The sequence below is a fragment of the Microcaecilia unicolor genome, chromosome 3 (genome assembly GCF_901765095.1).
Source record: "Microcaecilia unicolor chromosome 3, aMicUni1.1, whole genome shotgun sequence".
In the NCBI taxonomy this organism is placed as follows: Eukaryota; Metazoa; Chordata; class Amphibia; order Gymnophiona; family Siphonopidae; genus Microcaecilia; species Microcaecilia unicolor.
The window spans coordinates 371,159,149-371,179,463 of NC_044033.1; the positions used below are offsets into that span (position 1 = coordinate 371,159,149).

The 20,315-nt window shown below is 49.5% G+C and overlaps 1 protein-coding gene across 1 annotated transcript in view; it reads right to left on the bottom strand.

The window, feature by feature from the left end:
* The window catches only part of GPN1 (GPN-loop GTPase 1), a 75,787-nt gene extending 72,712 nt beyond the window's left edge, over window positions 1-3,075 (bottom strand). The window contains exon 1 of the mRNA XM_030198571.1: window positions 2,865-3,075. Coding sequence (XP_030054431.1) covers window positions 2,865-2,981 — 117 coding nt within the window. The 5' untranslated portion in view covers window positions 2,982-3,075. The remainder of the gene's footprint in view (window positions 1-2,864) is intronic.
* Between the last annotated feature and the right edge of the window lie 17,240 nt (window positions 3,076-20,315).

Genomic DNA, 20,315 nt, shown 5'->3' on the forward strand with positions numbered 1-20,315 from the left:
CAGGGTTGCTGGACATGGATCGGGGAGAGGGCAGGGGAGAGAACAGGGTGGGGGGGGAGGCCAAGGGAAAGAGGAGGGTTGCTGGATATGGGGGGAGGGCAGGGGAGAGAGCAGGATTGCTGGACATGGATCGATGGAGGGCAGGGGAGAGAGGAGGGTTGCTGGACATAGGGGGGAGGGCAGGGGAGAGAGGAGGGTTGCTGGACATAGGGGGGAGGGCAGGGGAGAGAGCAGGGTTGCTGGACATGGATCAGGGGAGGGGAGGGCAGGGGAGAGAGGAGGTTTGCTGGACATGGAGATGAGAATTACAAATCTCGCCCATTTTAACGGGCTTAACGGCTAGTACATATATATATATATATAAAAGATCAAAAAAAGATTTCAGATTGATGAAGACATAAGGTGAAACACCTACTTGCATTATCTCAAAAGCCAATGGGTTAAGTGGAAGGTCACTTCTGACGATCCATTTTCTATATTTTTCTTTATATGTTAGATTTTTTACAACAGTGATCATTATATAGTACTATGATGTCAGAATAGCATTCCAGCACATACAACTCCGGGTGCCCATGTGTGCAAAATATAGCTACTGCTAGTAAGGACCCGCACACGCATAAATCCAGTGTGCTTTGACTGGGGAGCAAAACTCTGACATTACTTTTACTCTAGGAAGCTGCTCTATCAGCACACGACTAACACAAGGTTTTTGCATCAGCCCCTCAGAACGCATGCTGCATGCCTTAGGAAAACCATGAGCATTACGTCTGCAATCCAGCGAAGAAGTGTTTATACCCTGCTAACATATGCACCTTGTGGTAGTTCAAAACTAGTACAAGTTGTTTCGGTAAAGTAAATATTGTAAACTTTGCAATATCAGTATGAATGAGGCCTCAGCAGTTATGCATAGAGATTCACCCATATATTTTCAAGAGGGAGACTTTTAATACATAGGCTCAGTACTTTAACTTCCAACTTGAATACAACAGTGTGGTTGCCATGTTACCTCAATATAAAAAGTAAGCAAAAACAAATCAAAATGAGTATAATTTGATAGCATTTTTAATTAGACTAACAATACATTTTTTGACTATTGAAAATTAAAAAAAAAAAAATAAACTCCTCAGGTTAGGGCAGAATTGTCAGTCAAAAAACATATTGTTAACCCAATATAAAGATATCCCTACATATTCTACTTGTTTTGTTTTTATTTGACATCCAACAACAAAAAAATAACACATGATTAACTTAGACCAGTTTCTCATACCTTATTCAAATGAACATATCTTTCCTTCATTTTAGCCACCCATCTATTTATCCTAATTGGCTTTCTTCTACCCATCTTGCCCAGTCTATATGGTAAAGGGTAAAATGGTAATGGGATTTGATATACCGCCTTTCTGTGATACAATGACAGTGGTTTACATTATATGCAGGTACTTTATGAGGTGTATATATATTTCAACTACACTTGGCTCCTCAGCTACCTAACAGCATTAGGATCTTATCTCTATGATTGGTCAATCTGCCTCCCTGGATGGCAGGCTGGGTTCATAACCGTATGCTAATGAGGTTACGTCAGCTCGCCTCCAGCGTTCCCTTCCCTCTCAGTGTCCTGCCCTCGCGGAAAGATGAAATGACATCGGAGGAGGGCAGGACACTGAGAGAGAAGGAAAGGGAAGGCTGGATGCGACGCGAGCCGAGCCTGCCGCCGCCGCGACCTGAGGTAACATGAAAGGTTTAAAGGTAGGGCGGCAGGAAGGACAAGAGGGCTGTTGTGGGAGACGACGGCGGCCAGGTGAGGGCTGGGGTTCAACTTGACCTTGGGTGCTTAAAAGGGAGGCAGGTGGGGGCTGGGGCCCCTCACTGGACATGGATTGGATGGGAGGGAAATTGCTGGACATCGATGGGATGGAAGGGGAGACTCCCTCGACATGGAGAGGAGGGCAGGGGACAGTGGAGAAATCGCTGAGACGAGTCACTGGTCATGGATTGGATGGGAGGGGAGAATCGTTGGGCATGGATGGGATCGGATGGGAGGGCAGAGGAGAATCACTGGACATGGAGGGGATGGGATGGGAGAAACGCTGGCCATGGAGGGGAGAGCAGGGGAAATTGCTTAGACGATAGCCTTCCTAGTGCCAGTTTCATTTTTCGCGAAATGGGCTTTGTTGCTTGTCTATAATATTTGAATGTTCTACTACCTATTAGGTATTTCATTGCTAATATGCTGACATCGTATCATATCTATGTTATTTGAATGTTCTTCCATGCTGTCTATTAAGGTATCATTTGTATTGTACTAATATTTATCATATTTCTGCTACACAATGTTCTATGGTGCTGTAACATGTTTATATTTCTGATACTGTTTCATGTCAGTCCTATTTGTACTAGGTTCAATTTACTGTTTGCAAGTTTACCTTATCTATTGTATTTGTGTTTATATTTGGTCACTTTACTATTGATGTACTGAAAACAAAGTTATAAGTTTTATGTCAAACTGTAACTGGTGTACACCGCCTTGGCTGAATCGCTTCATAAAGGTGCTTTAATAAAACCCAATAAATAAACAAACATCCGTCCCGATGTGGTGGTGTCTCTGTACCCATAGGAGCCACCATGACTAGGGGTGTTAAACCCAATGAAAATTACCCCTCCCTGGATGCAGTCAAAGAGTTTTCTCAATAGTGGAAATGCTGAAGCATCCGAACAGCTGGCTCTGATTCCCGCACTCCCAATCAGCAGCACCAGGAAAGTGGTTCGGCGAAAGCGTGCAACCGCCAGTAGCCTCTCTCCTGGCTTAAGTGTCAACAATTTGGCGCCCACTTATCTCGTCTCCAGCGCGCGATCTCCTCACTCACCTGCACGAAAGTGGTTTTCCCGGACCCCGCCATGCCCAGCACGATCAGACACACCGGCTCTGGACAGTCTTTGGGCAGCGCCATCCCTCCCGGCTCCTCACTTCCCGCGGCCGCCATGCTGCATCAGGACGCCTCTGCTGCCAAGAGAAGCGATTGGAGGAGATTCAGGAAGTTACTGGAGAAAAACGTCACATTACACGCGCGAGCCACGAACGGAAGTGAACCCGACGAGGAGCGCTATTGACGGACAGAGAATACCAAGGGGGAGGGTGAAGAAAACAAGAGTCGGGGTGTTCCTATCTAGTCCATTATACAGGCTGAAGCCAGTAGGCGGAGCTTTAGTTCACCCAAAACAATAGCAGACGCTACTACTACTACTACTACTACTACTTAACATTTCTAGAGCGCTACTAGGGTTACGCAGCGCTGTACAAATTAACAATAAGGACGGTCCCTGCTCGGAAGAGCTTACAATCTACTGCTACTGCTACTGAAAACAGTAGTAAAAGATTGTTAAAAATAAATGTATGGTCCATCTGTAAAGAGTCTAAAGCTGTCCCGCTTGGATAGGCAGTGCCTTAAAAGGTGGATGGAAAAAATTTGTTTTTTCACTTAGTTGACAGCTTTTTAATTTATTTGAAAGCTTCCCATATTTAGATAGGTTATCAATAGAAATCAAACAAAATAAAACATGGAAAAGAAAATAAGCTGATACCTTTTTTTATTGGACATAACTTAATACATTTCTTGATTAACATCAAGACTGGATTACTGCAATGCACTATACAATGGTCTGACTACAAAGGGCCTGCACCAGCTCCAGTTGATTCAGAATGCAGCAGCAAGATTCATAGAAGGTTGCAAGCGACGTGACCATATCACACCATTTTTGCAAAAACTGCATTGGCTACCAGTACAATACAAGGCTAAATTTAAAACTCTATGTCTGATCTTCAAGGCCCTGAAAGGAAATGGCCCTGAGTACCTGAAAAATAGGATGATCCTCCACACACTACTACTACTACTATTTAGCATTTCTATAGCGCTACAAAGCACACACACCGCCAAGGACACTAAGATCTTCCCAAGGACTTTCACTTAACACACCCTCTCCAAAAGACATTACACGATGTGATACCCGCAACGAGCCTTCTCCAGAATAGCCCCCACAGTCTGGAATGCACTGCCTGAAAGGCTGCGCTTAACACAAGACTATCTCTACTTCAGGAAGCGGGTGAAAGCTTGGCTCTTCAACCAGGCCTTTACTGGAAGAAGTAACTAACTCGTTAGTCTCACTTACACACACAAGGAGTACTCAAGCTGCCTATACTGCACCAGTTCCAGGGTTCTCCTCTAGAGGAGGACTACCTCTGCTCTTCTCAGCCCTAGACACCGATAGTGCCCCAACAGGCCATTTTCTTTTGCCCTGAGCTGCTCTCAAAGGCTTCTTTGCCTTGAGACTGCTCCCAAAGGGCTGCTGCTCCTTCTTCTGCCCTGAGCTGCTCCCAAAAGCTTCTCGTGCCTTGATCGTTGCTCCCTGCTCCCAATGGCTTCTGCTCTTCTTGTCTTCAACAGAGCCTTAGGAGTATTCTCTCCGCTTTGGTTCAGAGTTTCCAGCTCTTAATAAGACTCTGTAACCACCAGTAGCAGGATTTCCCCACTAGATGATCATCACCCATTCCAGCCAGAACCATCAGAGATAGCTCAGCATGAGATGAATACCCCCCAAAGGCATGAACTCTTTCAGTGAATTCTCAATGCAATCTCCCTCTCCCCTAAGCTCATGGGCAACAGGTTTTCAATTCCCTCATTTTGATTCAGCTCTCTCTCGATACAGTGTGTAGGCATAGTTTGACCCACAAGCTTTATTCCCTTCAGTGAGTTAATCCCCTCAAAGTGTGTGGAAATGCTCCCATGCCCCTGTCTGTTTGTCCCTATTTGCATGCAGGCAGAGCTGTGGGACCCATCCCCTCTCCTGCAACATGTAACAAAGTCCAGCAAATTCTGGGCAGATCTACTAAGGCAAGCAAACTGACAGTTATGAACTCAGAAAGAATAAACCTGTTTGTGTTTTAAAAGCACTTTACCCAGATTTCTTCTCTCTCCTTATTTCCCATTAAAACCCATCCACAGGGGAGGCTTCAAGTATATATCAATCATTAACCAGCCAAAATTATCTGTCCAAAAAAGGGGTGGGATTTGAGGCAATTCAGGGCAGTGCCACTAAGACATCTAACTAAGCAATGATATTCACCTATTAAAGCCCTTATTTTAGAAGCATCCCCATATTGTAACGGGTCCGAAAATCAGGAGACGAAAGACAAATTGGTTCCAAAACAAAACAGCTTTTATTGCTAGCAATTCACACAGCACCGAGTACAATAATCTCAGAATACTGTGTGTCCGAAATCATCTGACACTCACATTTATACTTCCCTACTGGGCCTGCGCATTAGGCCCCTTACACATCACATTTGGCATGCGCAGTAAACAGTTGTAGTTCTCACAGTGCATAATTGTAGTTCTCAGTACATACACACGTCATAATACTGAAAAGATACTGGCACGAGAAACGAAACTTAGCAGCTTATTCTACACACACAATGCTCCTTTCTAGCTCAGGAGATAAGATTCATCGGCTCAGAGATGCAGGGCGGGGGTGTTAGCACCCTCCAAGGCCACCTATTCATGTGGCTCCTACGTGCAAGCTGATCTCGTATAGGCCTTGCTACTACAGTTACAGTTACAAGCTATATGTCTAATAGCCCTGCATTCTGTCTTACATTAGTAAACAATAAAACTGGGTAAGGCACAAAGGTCCAGTGCATTAATAAAGTATGGCTAAAAGGCCAAAAGCAGAGGTAGAGTACATAAGTATAAGTCCATCAGTAGGCACAAAACATGAGGTTGTTCTGGTGGTCAGCAGTATGCGTAGTATTCGAGTAGTATCCGGTGGTCCACTCCTACAATTCCCCCCTTTTGATACTAGAACATTCATTCTGATGGAGAGTATCACTCCCAGAACCCTGAAAGGGAAAAGAAAGAGAAGAATCATTAGCAGAGAGGCAACAAGGAGCCCTAAGCCCTTGCGCAGCCGCTGGTTACTTCACCGGGGTTGAGACGGAGGGCCCCTAGTGGAATCCCCCCCCCTTTGTATCCGGTCTTATGCTGGCACAAGGGTACTGGCCCATTAATTGATTCAGGAGGACAGAAGTGCGCGTCAGCCACAAGGTGCTTCATCGTCAGCTTCATCAGACTGGGGAATGGGGGAGTACATCTGGAGAGCCATAAGTTGGGCAGCAGCTCGGCGGTCAGCGATGCTTTCCATGGTGGAGCGGAGACACCTGAAAACTAAGGGGAGAGACAAAGGAATTAATAGGCAGGACAGCAAAAACAGGCCCCCCATAACGAGGAGGCCCTTTAGGCTCCCGGAGGTCGGCAACCAGCTGGCTAGGGAGGAGGTCCAATCCCAAGCGCTGTTCCAGGTTTGGACGGGGACGTGGGCCAATTTGACCATCCGGTCAGTTATCTCGCTGATGACTTGGCTTTGGTCATCAATCTGTAAGCAGCAATTACTAAGGTTAAACTTGCCACACACCCCGCCTTCCTGGGCCAAGAAGTAGTCCAGAGCCAAGCGATTTTGGTAAACTGCGGTAATAAGCTTAGTGTTCTGTCGGGCTAGAATGTTGAGGGCAAAGGCCGAATCATTGGTAAGGATCTCGAGCACTGCCTGCAAGCGGATAATGCGATTCAGCATGTAGATAGGAGTACGGTACCCGTATGTACCATCTTCAGCCCATGTGGCCGGTCCATAGTAATGAATGATACGTTCTGGCGGCCACTCGTTGTCTTTCCAGTCTCCTATCTGGACTTTGGGTTTGATGCTTGGGAGGGACCGTTTACGTCTGCCAATGTTATCAGGCCCCTTTTCCATGTAAAGGGGAATGCCCAACGTCTCGCCGACTCGCAGGGGCAGAAGGAAGAAACTAGGTCGGACGGTGCCCAAGAGACAGGTACCGTACCAGCGGGCCGGGAGCTGTTCATAAGCCCTGCGCCCGCAAATATAGTAGTAGCCCTCCGGGGCCACCCACTTAAGGGAGGCATTCCCTCCATGTGTCCACGTTGTGTTCAAGCTGGGTTCAGTCCAGATGGGCTCCGGGGCCGGCAGGCGGTCCGTCTGCCACCAGGTGTGTCGACTGCCGTTAAACTGAAGGACCCCCGTGCAAACGGAATCTCCCACGGGTACAGAATAACGCTTTGATGGCGCTCGACTAGCGCAGAGGGTACCTATGATATTGGTTCTCAGGGCCCATTCGTACGGCTTCGGGCGCTGGGGAAAGGTAATGTTCGTGGTGTTGAGCGCATCCCATGTCTGCTGTCGGATCTCCCTCGCTTCCCAAGGCCATTGCTCACCCATATCGGTGCCTCCACAGACGAAACAGTTGGTAATTCCCAGGGAGAAGGCGATGTTTTCGGCCAGGTTGAGGAACATATTCCGAGCTTCTGGGGAGATGGGGAACTTAGTCGCTGCCTCTTCAGCGCGAGCGATTTCATCGAATACCTCTTGGTACCCAACGACAGTAGTCTGGTAGTGCGTGGGAGGCTTTGTTTCAAGGCTTTGATATATGGTAATATACATCAGCGGATCCATTCCTCCGCCGTCAATGCCAAGGCCCCACGTTCCTCTCCAAGGCATGTCGTGGCCTCGGATGGGCCAGTCTAGGGACACATAGTTACCAGAACCTCGACGAAATTCGCCCAGGCCGGTGCATCCGGTATATCCTCCTCCCGTGTAAGCGCATACTCGTTCCCAGCCCGAGGCTCGAGTGTCGCCGGCACATGGGAGCCAAACCCAAGGGGAGCAGCATCTCATGTCTGGACTGAAGGGGCAGACATACTTGTGGTCGTTCACATATGCCTTACGCCAACTTTGGCTTCCACACTTACGGGACCAAGGGTGTTTGTCCATGGCGGCGCAAACGTCGAAGGTGAGTGTAGCCACAGTTTGGGTACCGCCAGCAAGGATGCGAGTGGAATTAACGTAATACAGAATGCCATCTCCTTCAACTCCCGGGGGCCCGGCCACATACGCAGGGAGTCCTACACTGAGGGTGACATTGTAGTATCTTGGCTTGGTAGGGCTATGGCAGACGGTGAGGTTGCCGTGGAGGCATCTGTGGAACTGTTGGAGGCCAGCCGAGGTGATGATGGCACAGGTCGGGAGGAGCCGACAATCGCTGTCCGGGGGCTGCGACTGGTGGATGAGGGTGGTGACTAGGTGATACCCTCCTTCTATACGATGGCGCACCAGGCGCAAACATTCAGTACAGTTCTGGCTCAGAGGGCAATGGCTCGGGACTGAGCAAAGGAGGAGTAGTAGGCTCAGCATCATATATGTGGTGGAAGGTATCCGAGCTTTTGCAACAAGAAGATGATAAGGCCCAGGATAAAGGCTGCAATAAACACAGAGCCAAAGACGCAGTGGGTCCAAAAGCTGAGCTCCTGTTGCTGGGCAGGCATGAATCTATCGGTTCACGTTTTTCTGAGGGTCAGCCGTAGTGGAGCATCAGGATGTTGATGCGCAGTCCAACGCTTCGGGGTGCTGCTAGTAGGAGCAGCAGGCTTCAGTCGGGTCCAATGTATCCACACTGGGTTTCCTGCAATTTTAACAGCGGTTGGGGTCGTTAGGAGAACAAGGGAGGGCCCTTTCCATTTGGGTTTCAGACAGTCCGATTCATCCCACTCCTTTACCCAAACCTCATCCCCCACCCTAAACTGGTGTGTAGGACTGGTAAGGACTAAGGGACCTACACTCTCAGTATATTGTTGGATGTCCTGCACTACCTCGCGTAAGGCCTTCATCTGTCTCACTAAGGAATTCTCGCCCTGTATCTGCAAGGAGTCGGGAAAAGAGGGTAGTGGTGGTGGCCTAGCGTACATCATCTCGTAAGGAGTAAGGCCGGTAGCTTTGGGGGTACACCTAAGATGTAGCAAGGCCAGTGGAAGCAGGTCGGGCCATTTGGCTTTAGCTTCTTGGCATAGCTTGGCCAGCTGGTTCTTCAGGGAACGGTTAGCCCTCTCTACCACTCCACTGCTTTGGGGTCTCCAGGCACAATGCAACTTCCAATCGAGGCCCAATCTGGTACTGAGCTGTTGGGTTACTTCACTGGCAAAGGCAGGTCCGTTGTCGGAGTTTATCTGCTTGGGGAGTCCGTATCTGGGTAGGATATGATGGATCAATAAGGAGGTAACTTCCTTCGCCATTTCCGTTCTGGTGGGCTGAGCTTCAATCCATCCAGTGTAGGTACATACAGCGACGAGGATAGCTTTATATCCCCGTGCTGGGGGCATATGCGTGAAATCAATCTGACAAACGTGGAATGGGCTAGTGCCCCGGAGAACGTGTCCTGGCATAGGACCGGGCCCCGTTCTTGGGTTATTCCGAGCACAAGTTGCGCATTGGCTGGAAGCATTTTTGGTCCACAGGGACAGTTTGTTGATGTAGTAGGTTTTCTCGAGTAGGCGTCCCAGAGCTTCCTTGCCCAGGTGTGTGCGGTCGTGGGCCTCCTTGGCCACAGTCCACGCCAGGGCTTCGGGTATCCATATGCGTCCGTCTTGTAACATCCACCAGCCATTGCGTGACTCCAGGCCCTCTTGCCGGGCCCACTCCGTCTCTTGTGGGGCATAGATAGGGATCTCGGTGGGGAGGTGAACGACAAGTACAGGGTCAGAGGAACAAGAAGGGTAAGGGAGTTGACTTGCTCTTTTTGCAGCGTCGTCTGCCCGCTGATTTCCCCGGGCGATAGGGTCCGTTCTCCCGGTGTGGGCCCTGCAGTGCATCACAGCCACCTTCTTCGGTTTCCATACTGACTCAAGTAACTGGCAGATCTCAGCGGCATTTGCAAGTCCTTTCCCCTCAGCTGTCAGAAATCCCCTCTCCTTGTACAAGGCTCCGTGCACCTGGAGGGTGAGGAAAGCATATTTGGAGTCGGTGTAAATGTTAACAACTTTTCCTGTAGCCCACAGGAGGGCTCTGGTGAGGGCGATTAGCTCCGCTTTCTGGGCTGATGTTCCGGGTGTCAGAGCCATAGCCTCGATCACATGGTCCTCAGACACCACCGCATAGCCTGCTCTTCGAATTCCCTCTATCACCTGGCTGCTTCCATCGGTAAAAAGGGTGATGCCCCCTTGCCAGGGTTGGTCCTTGAGGTCAGGTCTGCTAGAATGCACTGTGGCCATTACCTCCTCACAGTCGTGGAATGGTGGTTCAGGGGCCGGTAGGAGGGTGGCGGGATTAAGGTTAGCGGTGTCCAGGATCCGCACCTCCGGATTTTCGCACAGGAGGGCTTGGTATTTAACCAATCGGGAGTTAGTCATCCATCTGGGTCCGTGGTTCTCGAGTAGGCCACGGATGGTGTGAGGCGTCGTCACAAAGAGTGTTTGGCCAAACGTGAGTTTATTTGCCTCGTGTATCAGCAAACAGGCAGCCGCAATGCTTCGGAGGCAGCCCGGCCATCCTCGTGCCACATTGTCCATACTCTTGGAGAGGTATGCTACAGGGCGTTGCCAGGTGCCGACCAGTTGAGTAAGGACTCCAAGTGCCAATCCCTTCTTTTCGTCGATGAACAAGTGGAACGGCTTGGTCACATCTGGCAGTCCGAGCGCTGGTGGGGCCACAAGGGCCTCCTTGAGGTCCTGAAGGGCTTTCAGTTCGTGTTTCTCCCACTGGAGGGTTTGGCCCTCGAGTTCAGGTCCTTTCAGTTTGGCATACAAACTGTGGGACAGGATGGCAAAGTTGATGATCCAAATGCGGCAATATCCAGCGGCTCCGAGGAGTGCCCGTAGTTCCTTCTTATTTGCAGGAGTGGGTTGGTTGCGGATGGCTTGGGTTCGGGGGGTACCGAGCCTCCGGGTTCCTTCTCGTAGGCGGAACCCCAGGTACTCGACTTCGATCTCGCATATCTGGGCCTTCTTCCGGCTGGCCCGGTACCCCTGGGCTTCCAGGGTTCTCAAGAGGTAGAGGGTGGCGTCGGCACATTCCGTGAACGTTTCACGGGCCACCAACAGGTCATCCACGTACTGGACGACCGGCCCATATTCGTCCTGATACGTCTTCAGGTCCTGGGCGAGTTGGTCGCCGAAGAGGGTGGGGGAGTTCTTGAATCCCTGGGGAAGTCGGGTCCATGTAAACTGCTGCTTATTACCAGTCTGTAAATCTTCCCACGTGAAGGCAAACAATTTCTGGCTGTCGGCGGCAAGGGGAATGGAGAAGAAGGCGTCCTTTAGATCAATGACACTGTACCACTTGGTCTGGGCTGGCACTTGGGCGAGAATGGAATAGGGGTTCGGTACGAGGGCAACTATGTCGGCTACCTGGTTGTTGACCTTCCTCAAGTCTTGGACGGGCCTATACTCCGACGTTCCTGGCTTCTTCACGGGCAATAATGGGGTGTTCCAAGCAGATCTGACAGGTCTAAGGACCCCTTGCTGAAAGAGTTTCTGTAGGTGTGTTTGCATGCTATGCCTGGCTGCATAAGGGATGTGATATTGTCCTTGGTTGACAACTTGGGCATTTGGTTTGAGTTCAATCCAGATGGGGATAGCGTTGACGGCTAGTCCACCGGGGTTCACTTCTGCCCATACGTTGGGCACCCTTGCCATTAGGTTCCTTCTCTGTTGTGCGAAAGGGGTGTCCTGGTAATAGCGGCCGTCGTCAGGGCCTGCAATAAGGGGGGCGTGTAGTCTCCATTCTTCCCGCACCGGGCAGAGGAGCGTCACCGGTTGGTCTTCGAAATGGGCTTCCACTTCGCCCGTTGGTTTAAACTTCAGGGTGGCTTGGAGTTTGCACAGTAGGTCGCGGCCAATCAGGGGAACGGGGCACTCGGGGATATGGATGAACTGGTGAGACACCATCGTTCCACCGATCTGAACTTGGCGTTCCCTGAGGAGGGGGGCTGTGAGCGATTTTCCAGATGCACCTATAATTGGTATGGTTTCTTTTGTGGCCGGGGCGATGGCAGTGGTGATGACGGAATGTTGGGCCCCCGTGTCTAGGAGGGCCTTCATCAATTGCGTCCCCACGCGGATCTCCACCAGAGGGTCAGTGGGGACTCTGCCCTCCCGGTCCCTTCATGCCGTATGGTCCCGGGTGGCGTCCAGAGCCATCTGCCATTCCTGCTGTTCGGCCCGTTCCCGGCCGCGGCCCCGTCCTCGTTGTCCTTGTCTGGGGCCCCTTGGGCGGTCGGTGTCTTCCCCCTCTCTCTTCTGGTCACGCGGTTTCTCCGGGCAGTCCGCCCACCAGTGCCCTTCCTCTCGACAGTTTGCGCATTGGTTGCGTCCTATGGGGGACCGTGTTCCTCTCCCCCCTCGGCCTCTGCCTCTGCCCCGTGGCCTGGACCCCAGACGTTCTTCCAGCACCGTGGCCAACACATCCGCATTCTCGCGCATCCGCCTGGTTGACTCCTTCCGGGCTTCGGCCTTCTCTTCTTGGTCACGGTATCCGAACACGCGATCAGCTATGGCCTTCAGTTGGCTGATGCCCATCCCTTCAAATCCTTCCGTTCTCTGGAGTTTTCTCCGTATGTCGGGTGCTGACTGGCTAACAAAGCTCATGACCACTGTGGGGACGTTTTTGGGGTCCTCGGGGTTTATCGGACTATGTCTCCTGAATGCGTCCATAAGGCGCTCGAGGAAATCCCCCGGGCTTTCGTTCTTCTGTTGGACTACATTATGAATTTTTCCCATATTGGTAATTTTCTGCTTTCCCTTTTTAAGGGCCGCCAGGTATGCCTGTTGATACCGGCGAATGACGGCCTGTCCCTCCTCGGTCCGGTAGTCCCATGCAGGGACCGCGGTAGGGGCTTCTGTGTCTACAATGGCCTGTACGTTAGCATTTCCTGGGTTGGCGTCTCGGATCGCTTGCTCCATATTTTGCTGTAGGAGGCGGCGTTCTTCGGTGGTCAGGATGTGGGCGCTCAACTGCCTGAGGTCGGCCCACGTGGGATTATAACTGTAAATGATGCCTTCCACCAGTTCTATCAGTTGTTCGGGTTTCTGATCATAAGAAGGTCCGTGCAGCTTCCAGTTATATAGGTCAGCGCTGGAGAAGGGAACGTGGCTGTAGACGGTCGACTGAATGGGCTGGGCATCGGCCACTGGGTTAGGGGTGTAGGTCGTAGACTGCCGGACCGGGTATAGGTTAGTCACTTCAGTCCTCCGGGGAGCCGGAAGTGTACTCCTCGGACTCGACTGGGGGTATCGGGTAACGGCCTTTACTACTCTGCGACTCTTCCTGTAAGTTGTGGGGTCCGGGATTATAGCGTCTCCAGTGTCCGACTCGGACTCGGAGGCCTCAGCGTCGTCCGGGCCATCCGACAAGTCCGCGAGGTCGGGGTATAGGGGGACGTATGGAGGGGGCGCCACATCCTCCTCGTAGACTTCTGTGGTAGCAAGAATTGGGGCCTTTGGGGGTACCCTTTCGGGCGGACCCTGAACTTTCCCTCGGCCCTTCATGGGTGGTCTAGGTTTGGAAAGCGCACTGGTAGCACGGGGCGTGGCCTTCTTGGTGGTAGTACGGGGCGTGGCCTCTGGGGCTTCAACGGAAGGGGCGGTAGGCGTTATAGGGGCGGTTCCCCTGGCCTTCGGAACGGCAGCGGCTGCCGGAGTTTGGAGAGCGAAGGCCGGGGTTCGTTTGGCTCCCCGCCCCTTCCTCTGTTTTATCACCATAAGGGCGGCCTTCTCTACCTTATGTTGGGCCCAGTCGGGCGGGTCTCGGACAACGTTTAACCACGCCTCAATGTAGGGGATGTCCTCTGGGCAACCGGGGTTTCCCCCGACTATAACAATATTCATGACCGCCGCCACCTTTTCGTACTCAAATGACCCTTCCGGGGGCCATTCAGCAATTCCTAACCCGGGCCACATAAATTGACATCGCTGTATCATCCCAGCCCTACTGCATTTATCTTGGTCGAACACTTCGCTAAAGTGTTCCGTCATTAAGTCTAGCGGTGTGGAACCACCCCCGCCCATCCTAACCTGAGTGCCAAAGGATAGGAGACAGACGAAGGGGAGAGGGATGGTGGAGGAGTAAGGGGTCTCGTTCCACCGGACACGGAAGGGTCAACACTCGGCCTGACCAGGACGTGGTCGCCCAGCCTGGAACTGCAGGCCCAATCACTCAACTTTCACACACAACAAGAAACCCTCCCGTACGGTTTCTTCGCCCAAGCCTAGTGAGGTTCCGGGACCTAGTCCGTATTAGTCACTGGCTAAGAGGGTGATCAATCCTCTTCTTCGGCCCTTTACCGAGCCGGTCACTACGTTGAGTATACTCGCCTGTCCGTCGTCCCAGCAGGCCGCGCCGTCGTACGCGTCTCTCCGGAGAGAAAAAAGAAAAAATGAGAAAGCTGCTTTGTCGGAGCCACACAATCCCACTTTCAGCCGGCCGGAATTGATCGGCCCTCCCGCCGTGAGGTGGACGCTGAAGTCAGCGGTGGCCACTAACCACCTTCCCGGCCGGGGGAGTCGGTGAACCGATCCGCCTGCAGTGGGGAGGGGAAAGAATATAATCCGATTTCCCTTTCTACTCCTGTCCCATCTGGGTCGCCAATGTAACGGGTCCGAAAATCAGGAGACGAAAGACAAATTGGTTCCAAAACAAAACAGCTTTTATTGCTAGCAATTCACACAGCACCGAGTACAATAATCTCAGAATACTGTGTGTCCGAAATCATCTGACACTCACATTTATACTTCCCTACTGGGCCTGCGCATTAGGCCCCTTACACATCACATTTGGCATGCGCAGTAAACAGTTGTAGTTCTCACAGTGCATAATTGTAGTTCTCAGTACATACACACGTCATAATACTGAAAAGATACTGGCACGAGAAACGAAACTTAGCAGCTTATTCTACACACACAATGCTCCTTTCTAGCTCAGGAGATAAGATTCATCGGCTCAGAGATGCAGGGCGGGGGTGTTAGCACCCTCCAAGGCCACCTATTCATGTGGCTCCTACGTGCAAGCTGATCTCGTATAGGCCTTGCTACTACAGTTACAGTTACAAGCTATATGTCTAATAGCCCTGCATTCTGTCTTACATTAGTAAACAATAAAACTGGGTAAGGCACAAAGGTCCAGTGCATTAATAAAGTATGGCTAAAAGGCCAAAAGCAGAGGTAGAGTACATACTGTAAGTATAAGTCCATCAGTAGGCACAAAACATGAGGTTGTTCTGGTGGTCAGCAGTATGCGTAGTATTCGAGTAGTATCCGGTGGTCCACTCCTACAATATGTCAATCCCTACACCTGCAAACAGCCATTTTAGAAAGCCACTATTTACATATGGTAATCCATACATGCAGAGATTTCAAGCAGAGAGCTGCACAGGAATGGGGATTGTGGGATTCCCGTGGGGATGGAAGAAGTTGCCATTAGATTCTCACAGGAGTGTAGTCAAAATCTCTGGTGACTCCAGAATGAGGCTTGGAATGCACTGAGAGAGGCAATTGGAGCACTACAATGAAGCTTGGAACGTATGGAGAGAGGCAGCCAGAACACCAGACTGAGGCTTGGAACACTCATTGGATGAATAGTGAATGCTATCCAAAAAAACACAGGTAGATGTTGTGGTTGGGAGGAAACAGAGGGCTGCAAACAAGTAAATAATAGCGTCAACTTCTGGGTACAGATGGGGATGGAGGAGATTAATTGTAGAGATGGAATGGATCTTAGCGGGTATGGATGGGTATTAGAGATTCCATTGGGGGTGAGCACAGATGAGTGAAATTTCTGTCCATGTGAAACTCTCTAATTTCAAGTAGGCATGGCAAGGGCATGGAGAGGTTCTATTTGTCAGCATTTACACCAGTCCCGGAGCAAACATAAATGCCTGCTTGTAAGAAGGTCCAAAGGACAAAGCCAATCCCCCAGGGGCGTAGCCAGAAAACAGATTTTGGGTTGGCCTAGGCAAGAAGTGGGTGGGCACTAAGTGTTCTCTCCCCCCACTACCAAAAAAATGATCTCAGCTGGTGGAAAAATGCTTCTTTCCACCTTGGCAATCTGCAGCAGGCATGCGCTGAAAACTGAGCATGCGCAGGTGCTGGTAACATGGAGAGTAGCGTTTTCGTTACCACCAGGGGGAAGTTTTCAGCTGGCAGAGCTTGGGATCCCCACCAGCTACCGCTAAACGTGTGCTACTGTTAGGTGGGCCTGAGCCCTAAGTGGTTTGGCCCCCGGCCCACCCAGGCCCACCTGTGGCTACACCACTGCACTCCCCACCCCATCTCAATAGCAAGGAATCCTCCTCCTGGCAACCCCCAAGAAAGCAATAACCTCTCTTCCCCCATGACAATCCCCTACACCCCATCCTGATGCTTACCAGGGTCCCTGCTATCTAGTGGGGAATAGGAGTGGAGTCCTAGGCTCATAATGATATCCAGACCCTCTAGCGGTAGTCTCGTGGTACTACCACTAAGGTTCAGGCCACCATGTGAAAACTAAGACTCCGAGGGTACAGAATGACCGAGAATCATTCCTACTCCCCACTAGATACCAGGGACCCCCAGGAAGAGCCAGGGGTGGGAACGAATGGGTGAGGGGGCTTGTCTTAGAGGCAGTGATCAGGGGGTTATTGGCAGGAGGTTTTCTTGCTGTCAGTGGGGTTGAGGGTAGACAGACGTACTGCTGGTATTGGTGGGGATCCCTTGTTAAGGGGACACTGTTGTCAGGAATAGCAATTTTAAACAGCTGCTCCCACAAACATTTTGGAGAAAACTGTATGCTCTTTTTTCCCACATGGAGCTTTTTAAAATCTTTGCTCCATTGGACAGGGTGAGATATTGGCATGCACTCCTGCATGTCCTTATACGTATTTTACAAAAGGTTGTGCATTTGGCAGAGCCTTTATAAAATACTGTGGGAATTTTCCATGTCCTGACCTGGCCATCTTAAGTTCCCTCTCTTTGACCTATCTAAAATGGACCTTTTAATCTATAAAATAGAGAGCTAAGTGGATTGCACAAACAACTATAGCTTGAAATGTTTAATTTGGATGGTTCAGGTTATATGTGTGGTGTCCTATGTGCTCATTTTGATTTTGCAATTATTGTTTTTGCAAAGTTACAGGGTTGTGGGACCACAGAAATATCAGAATTATGGAACCAGAGGCAAGCACAGTGGCTGCCAGGGCCGTGGAGAGGCTAGAAAATGCCCAGTCATTATTTTATATGGGTAAAAGAAGAGTGCCTGGCTCGATCTGTGGCAGGGAGAGAATTCTAGGCTGAGCAGGAATGGCATCACTGCTTTGCATGTTATATTGATGTCAACCAGTGGCGTAGCTGCGTAGGGCCACGGGGGCCTGGGCCCCCCCAAATTTCCTGTGGCGCCCTGGTTTTACTAGTGGGGGTCCCCAACCCCCGCTAGCTGACGCATTGTCCAGCGCCGGTCTCCCATGCAGGACGTGAAGGGAAGACAGAGCAGGACAGGCAATGCGGCGGCACCAGAGACTGGCGCTGGACAACGCTTCAGCTGGTGAAGGTTGGGGACCCTCGCCAGCCAAGGTATTTGCTGCAGCAGTGGATGGGAAGTAGCAGGGCGGCAAGGCGGCGGGGGGGGGGAGGGCGGTGGCGGTATGGCAGACCAAAATGTGCCCCCCCCCACCTCGGGCTCTGGCTCCCTCCCACCATGAGGTCTGGCTACGGCCCTGGTGTCAACTAGCAGTGATTATTAATATTATTATTGTTGTTGTTTGCTTGATAACCAGCTTTGCCACTACCCATTTTTCCCTGAGACACTGAGAATTAGGGAACAAGCAGGGAGAACAGAGCTAGCTAATATTAAAACACCACCTTTTATGCACATGTTTTACCATGGCCCTTGTTTCAAAAGCTCTATTCATGTTTTGGACATCTGAAAACCTGCATTTAGACATCTATATTGCATGGGCATCCAAATCCCAATTTTATAAATCTGGGATATAGACGTCTAAAACTACAGGATATCCTTATGGCAAGGGTCATGGTCTGTGCATGTTTTGAGCAGAACTAGGGAGTGGTCAAAATATGGACATCCATCTCTGATTTTTCAGAAGAGAAAGGGAAGCCAATGTTCAAAAAGAAATGGACATTGGTATTTAGACCTGGTACCTGGCACATTCAGGTTACAGAAAGGTGGTCCAACTGTGCAGTTCTCCACTGGAGGGAGTAAGGGAAGCTGCAAAAGGTATTTTTCTGTCCCTGAAGAGCTCACAAAAAAATAAAATAAAATAAATTGAACCAAGGTCCTGCTATGCTATGCTATGCATATCTAATACATTGAAACTAAAAATAGCATCTTTCTCATCAATTGCACATCTCAAATATTAATTACAGTTGCATATCTAATAAATTGAAACTAAAAAGCATCTTTCTCAGGGCGTTTTTTGAGGGGGTACTGCGTACCGGTACCTTTTCCATTGTCTGCTAAAATGGACCCATGGTCCCCAAGTTTTAATAAAAGAGCTCAGGCTCTACACAACAGTTCTGCATTTGTCATAGATTCTGTGACTGGTTGCAGGGGGCCTGGCTATTGTGGGGTGGGTCCCTCAGTGATCACCCCACCCCTGAAGGGTGGCCCGGCATTTGAGTACCAGCACCTTTTTCTGTAGAAAAAATGCACTGATCATTCTCAACTAGTTCTCTGCCAGCTGCTGTAACCATTACACTGCTTTTCCACATGGATATCTTTATCCCGTTCATAGTCTAAATGTTTCAGTTTGTAAAATAGATGTTCATATTAGATGTAGCCAGCACTTAGATGCCCATTTCTCATGTATTTAAGAACAAGAGTATATTGGCTGATACCATTCTAAAATACATGAGAAATGGACCTCCATATGCGACATACTGACTCAGACATCCATATTCTGAACTGGATGTGTTTTCTAAAATCTGCCTCCATGTGTTCAATTTTGTAACATTAAATGTAACCAGTTGCATATGATGGAAAAGTAAAATTTGGTATTCCAAGCAGTGGTGTAGGGAGAAATAAGGGTGGGGTGGCTAAGAAATCTGGGGGGGGGGGGGGGGAGGAATGCCCCCCCCCCACATCCATATTTCCACTAGCTTTCAGAAAGACGTTTAAGTAGAGGTGTGGTAGCCGTGTTATGCTTATTCAGAGACCCATAGCTTATATTCATAAGAAGTCTATACATATATTTTGTTTTTATATAGTTCATTCATGCGGTTAATTCCCTCTGCTTTGATTGCCTTAGCCCAGTAAACCAGGAGACCTCTGAGATCCCAGTGGTGTGTGGACACCATATGAAAAATGCCAATACTAATAAACAATTGTGAATCCTCTATATAGATCCAGAATTATCGTATATTATTTGCTTGTTATTCTAATATCATGCTTTTTCATTATCATGTTACCAAGATCCTTCTGTAATTACTAAAAGCTATTTCTTGTATACCTCCACTACTCATGATAATTGAAAGCCACATTGAGCCTGCAAAGAGGTGGGAAAATGTGGGATACAAATGCAATAAATAAATAAATAAATAAAATAAATAAAGATGTCACGCCTGTGGGACAGCACTTTACAAAACCAGAACACTGTACCAGTGACTTCATGGTAAGAATCTTAAAAGGGAACTTTAAAACAATACAGGAACGTAAGACCTTTGAAGTCAAAATGATTAAATATTTTGACACCCCCCAGACAGGACTTAGCAAAGATCTGGGTTTTCTAGCCCATTATAAACCATAAAATTGTACTGCTTTGTCACCCTCCTGTCTCCATGCATATCCCCCTGTCCCTCTTCCTGTCTCTCACCTATCCACCCCCATCCTGTTAGACTGTCACTGAAATGCTTTGATGTTTCACTTACATATACTGTCATTTTTTTTTTGTTACATTTGTACCCCGTGCTTTCCCACTCATGGCAGGCTCAATGTGGTGGGCAATGGAGGGTTAAGTGACTTGCCCAGAGTCACAAGGAGCTGCCTGTGCCTGAAGTGGGAATCAAACTCAGTTCCTCAGTTCCCCAGGACCAAAGTCCACCACCCTAACCACTAGGCCACTCCTCCTCTATCTACCAACATTTGCTTATTTCCGATCTGATGAAGAACAGAAGGGCAGCCTTTGAAAGCTAATCAAGAAATGTATTAAGTTATGTCCAATAAAAAAGGTATCATCTCATTTTCTGTTCCATGTTTTATTTTGTTTTATTTCTAGAGAGAAGTTTACAAATTAGGGATATGCTTAGTGTAGTGAACTTGTGTTGATCCTCACAAACACATCGGGAAAACAAAGCTGCCTGTTTACAGCCAGAGCAGTGATTCTGAATAAAAACCCAAGAGTTCAGCCTAAAGGGCTACTGCAAGAGTACCAGTGCCCAGTTGTCAGTAGGAATAGCTCCTCCCACTGTAGTCAGCCAATCAAAGCCAAGGGAAAGTAAAAAGCC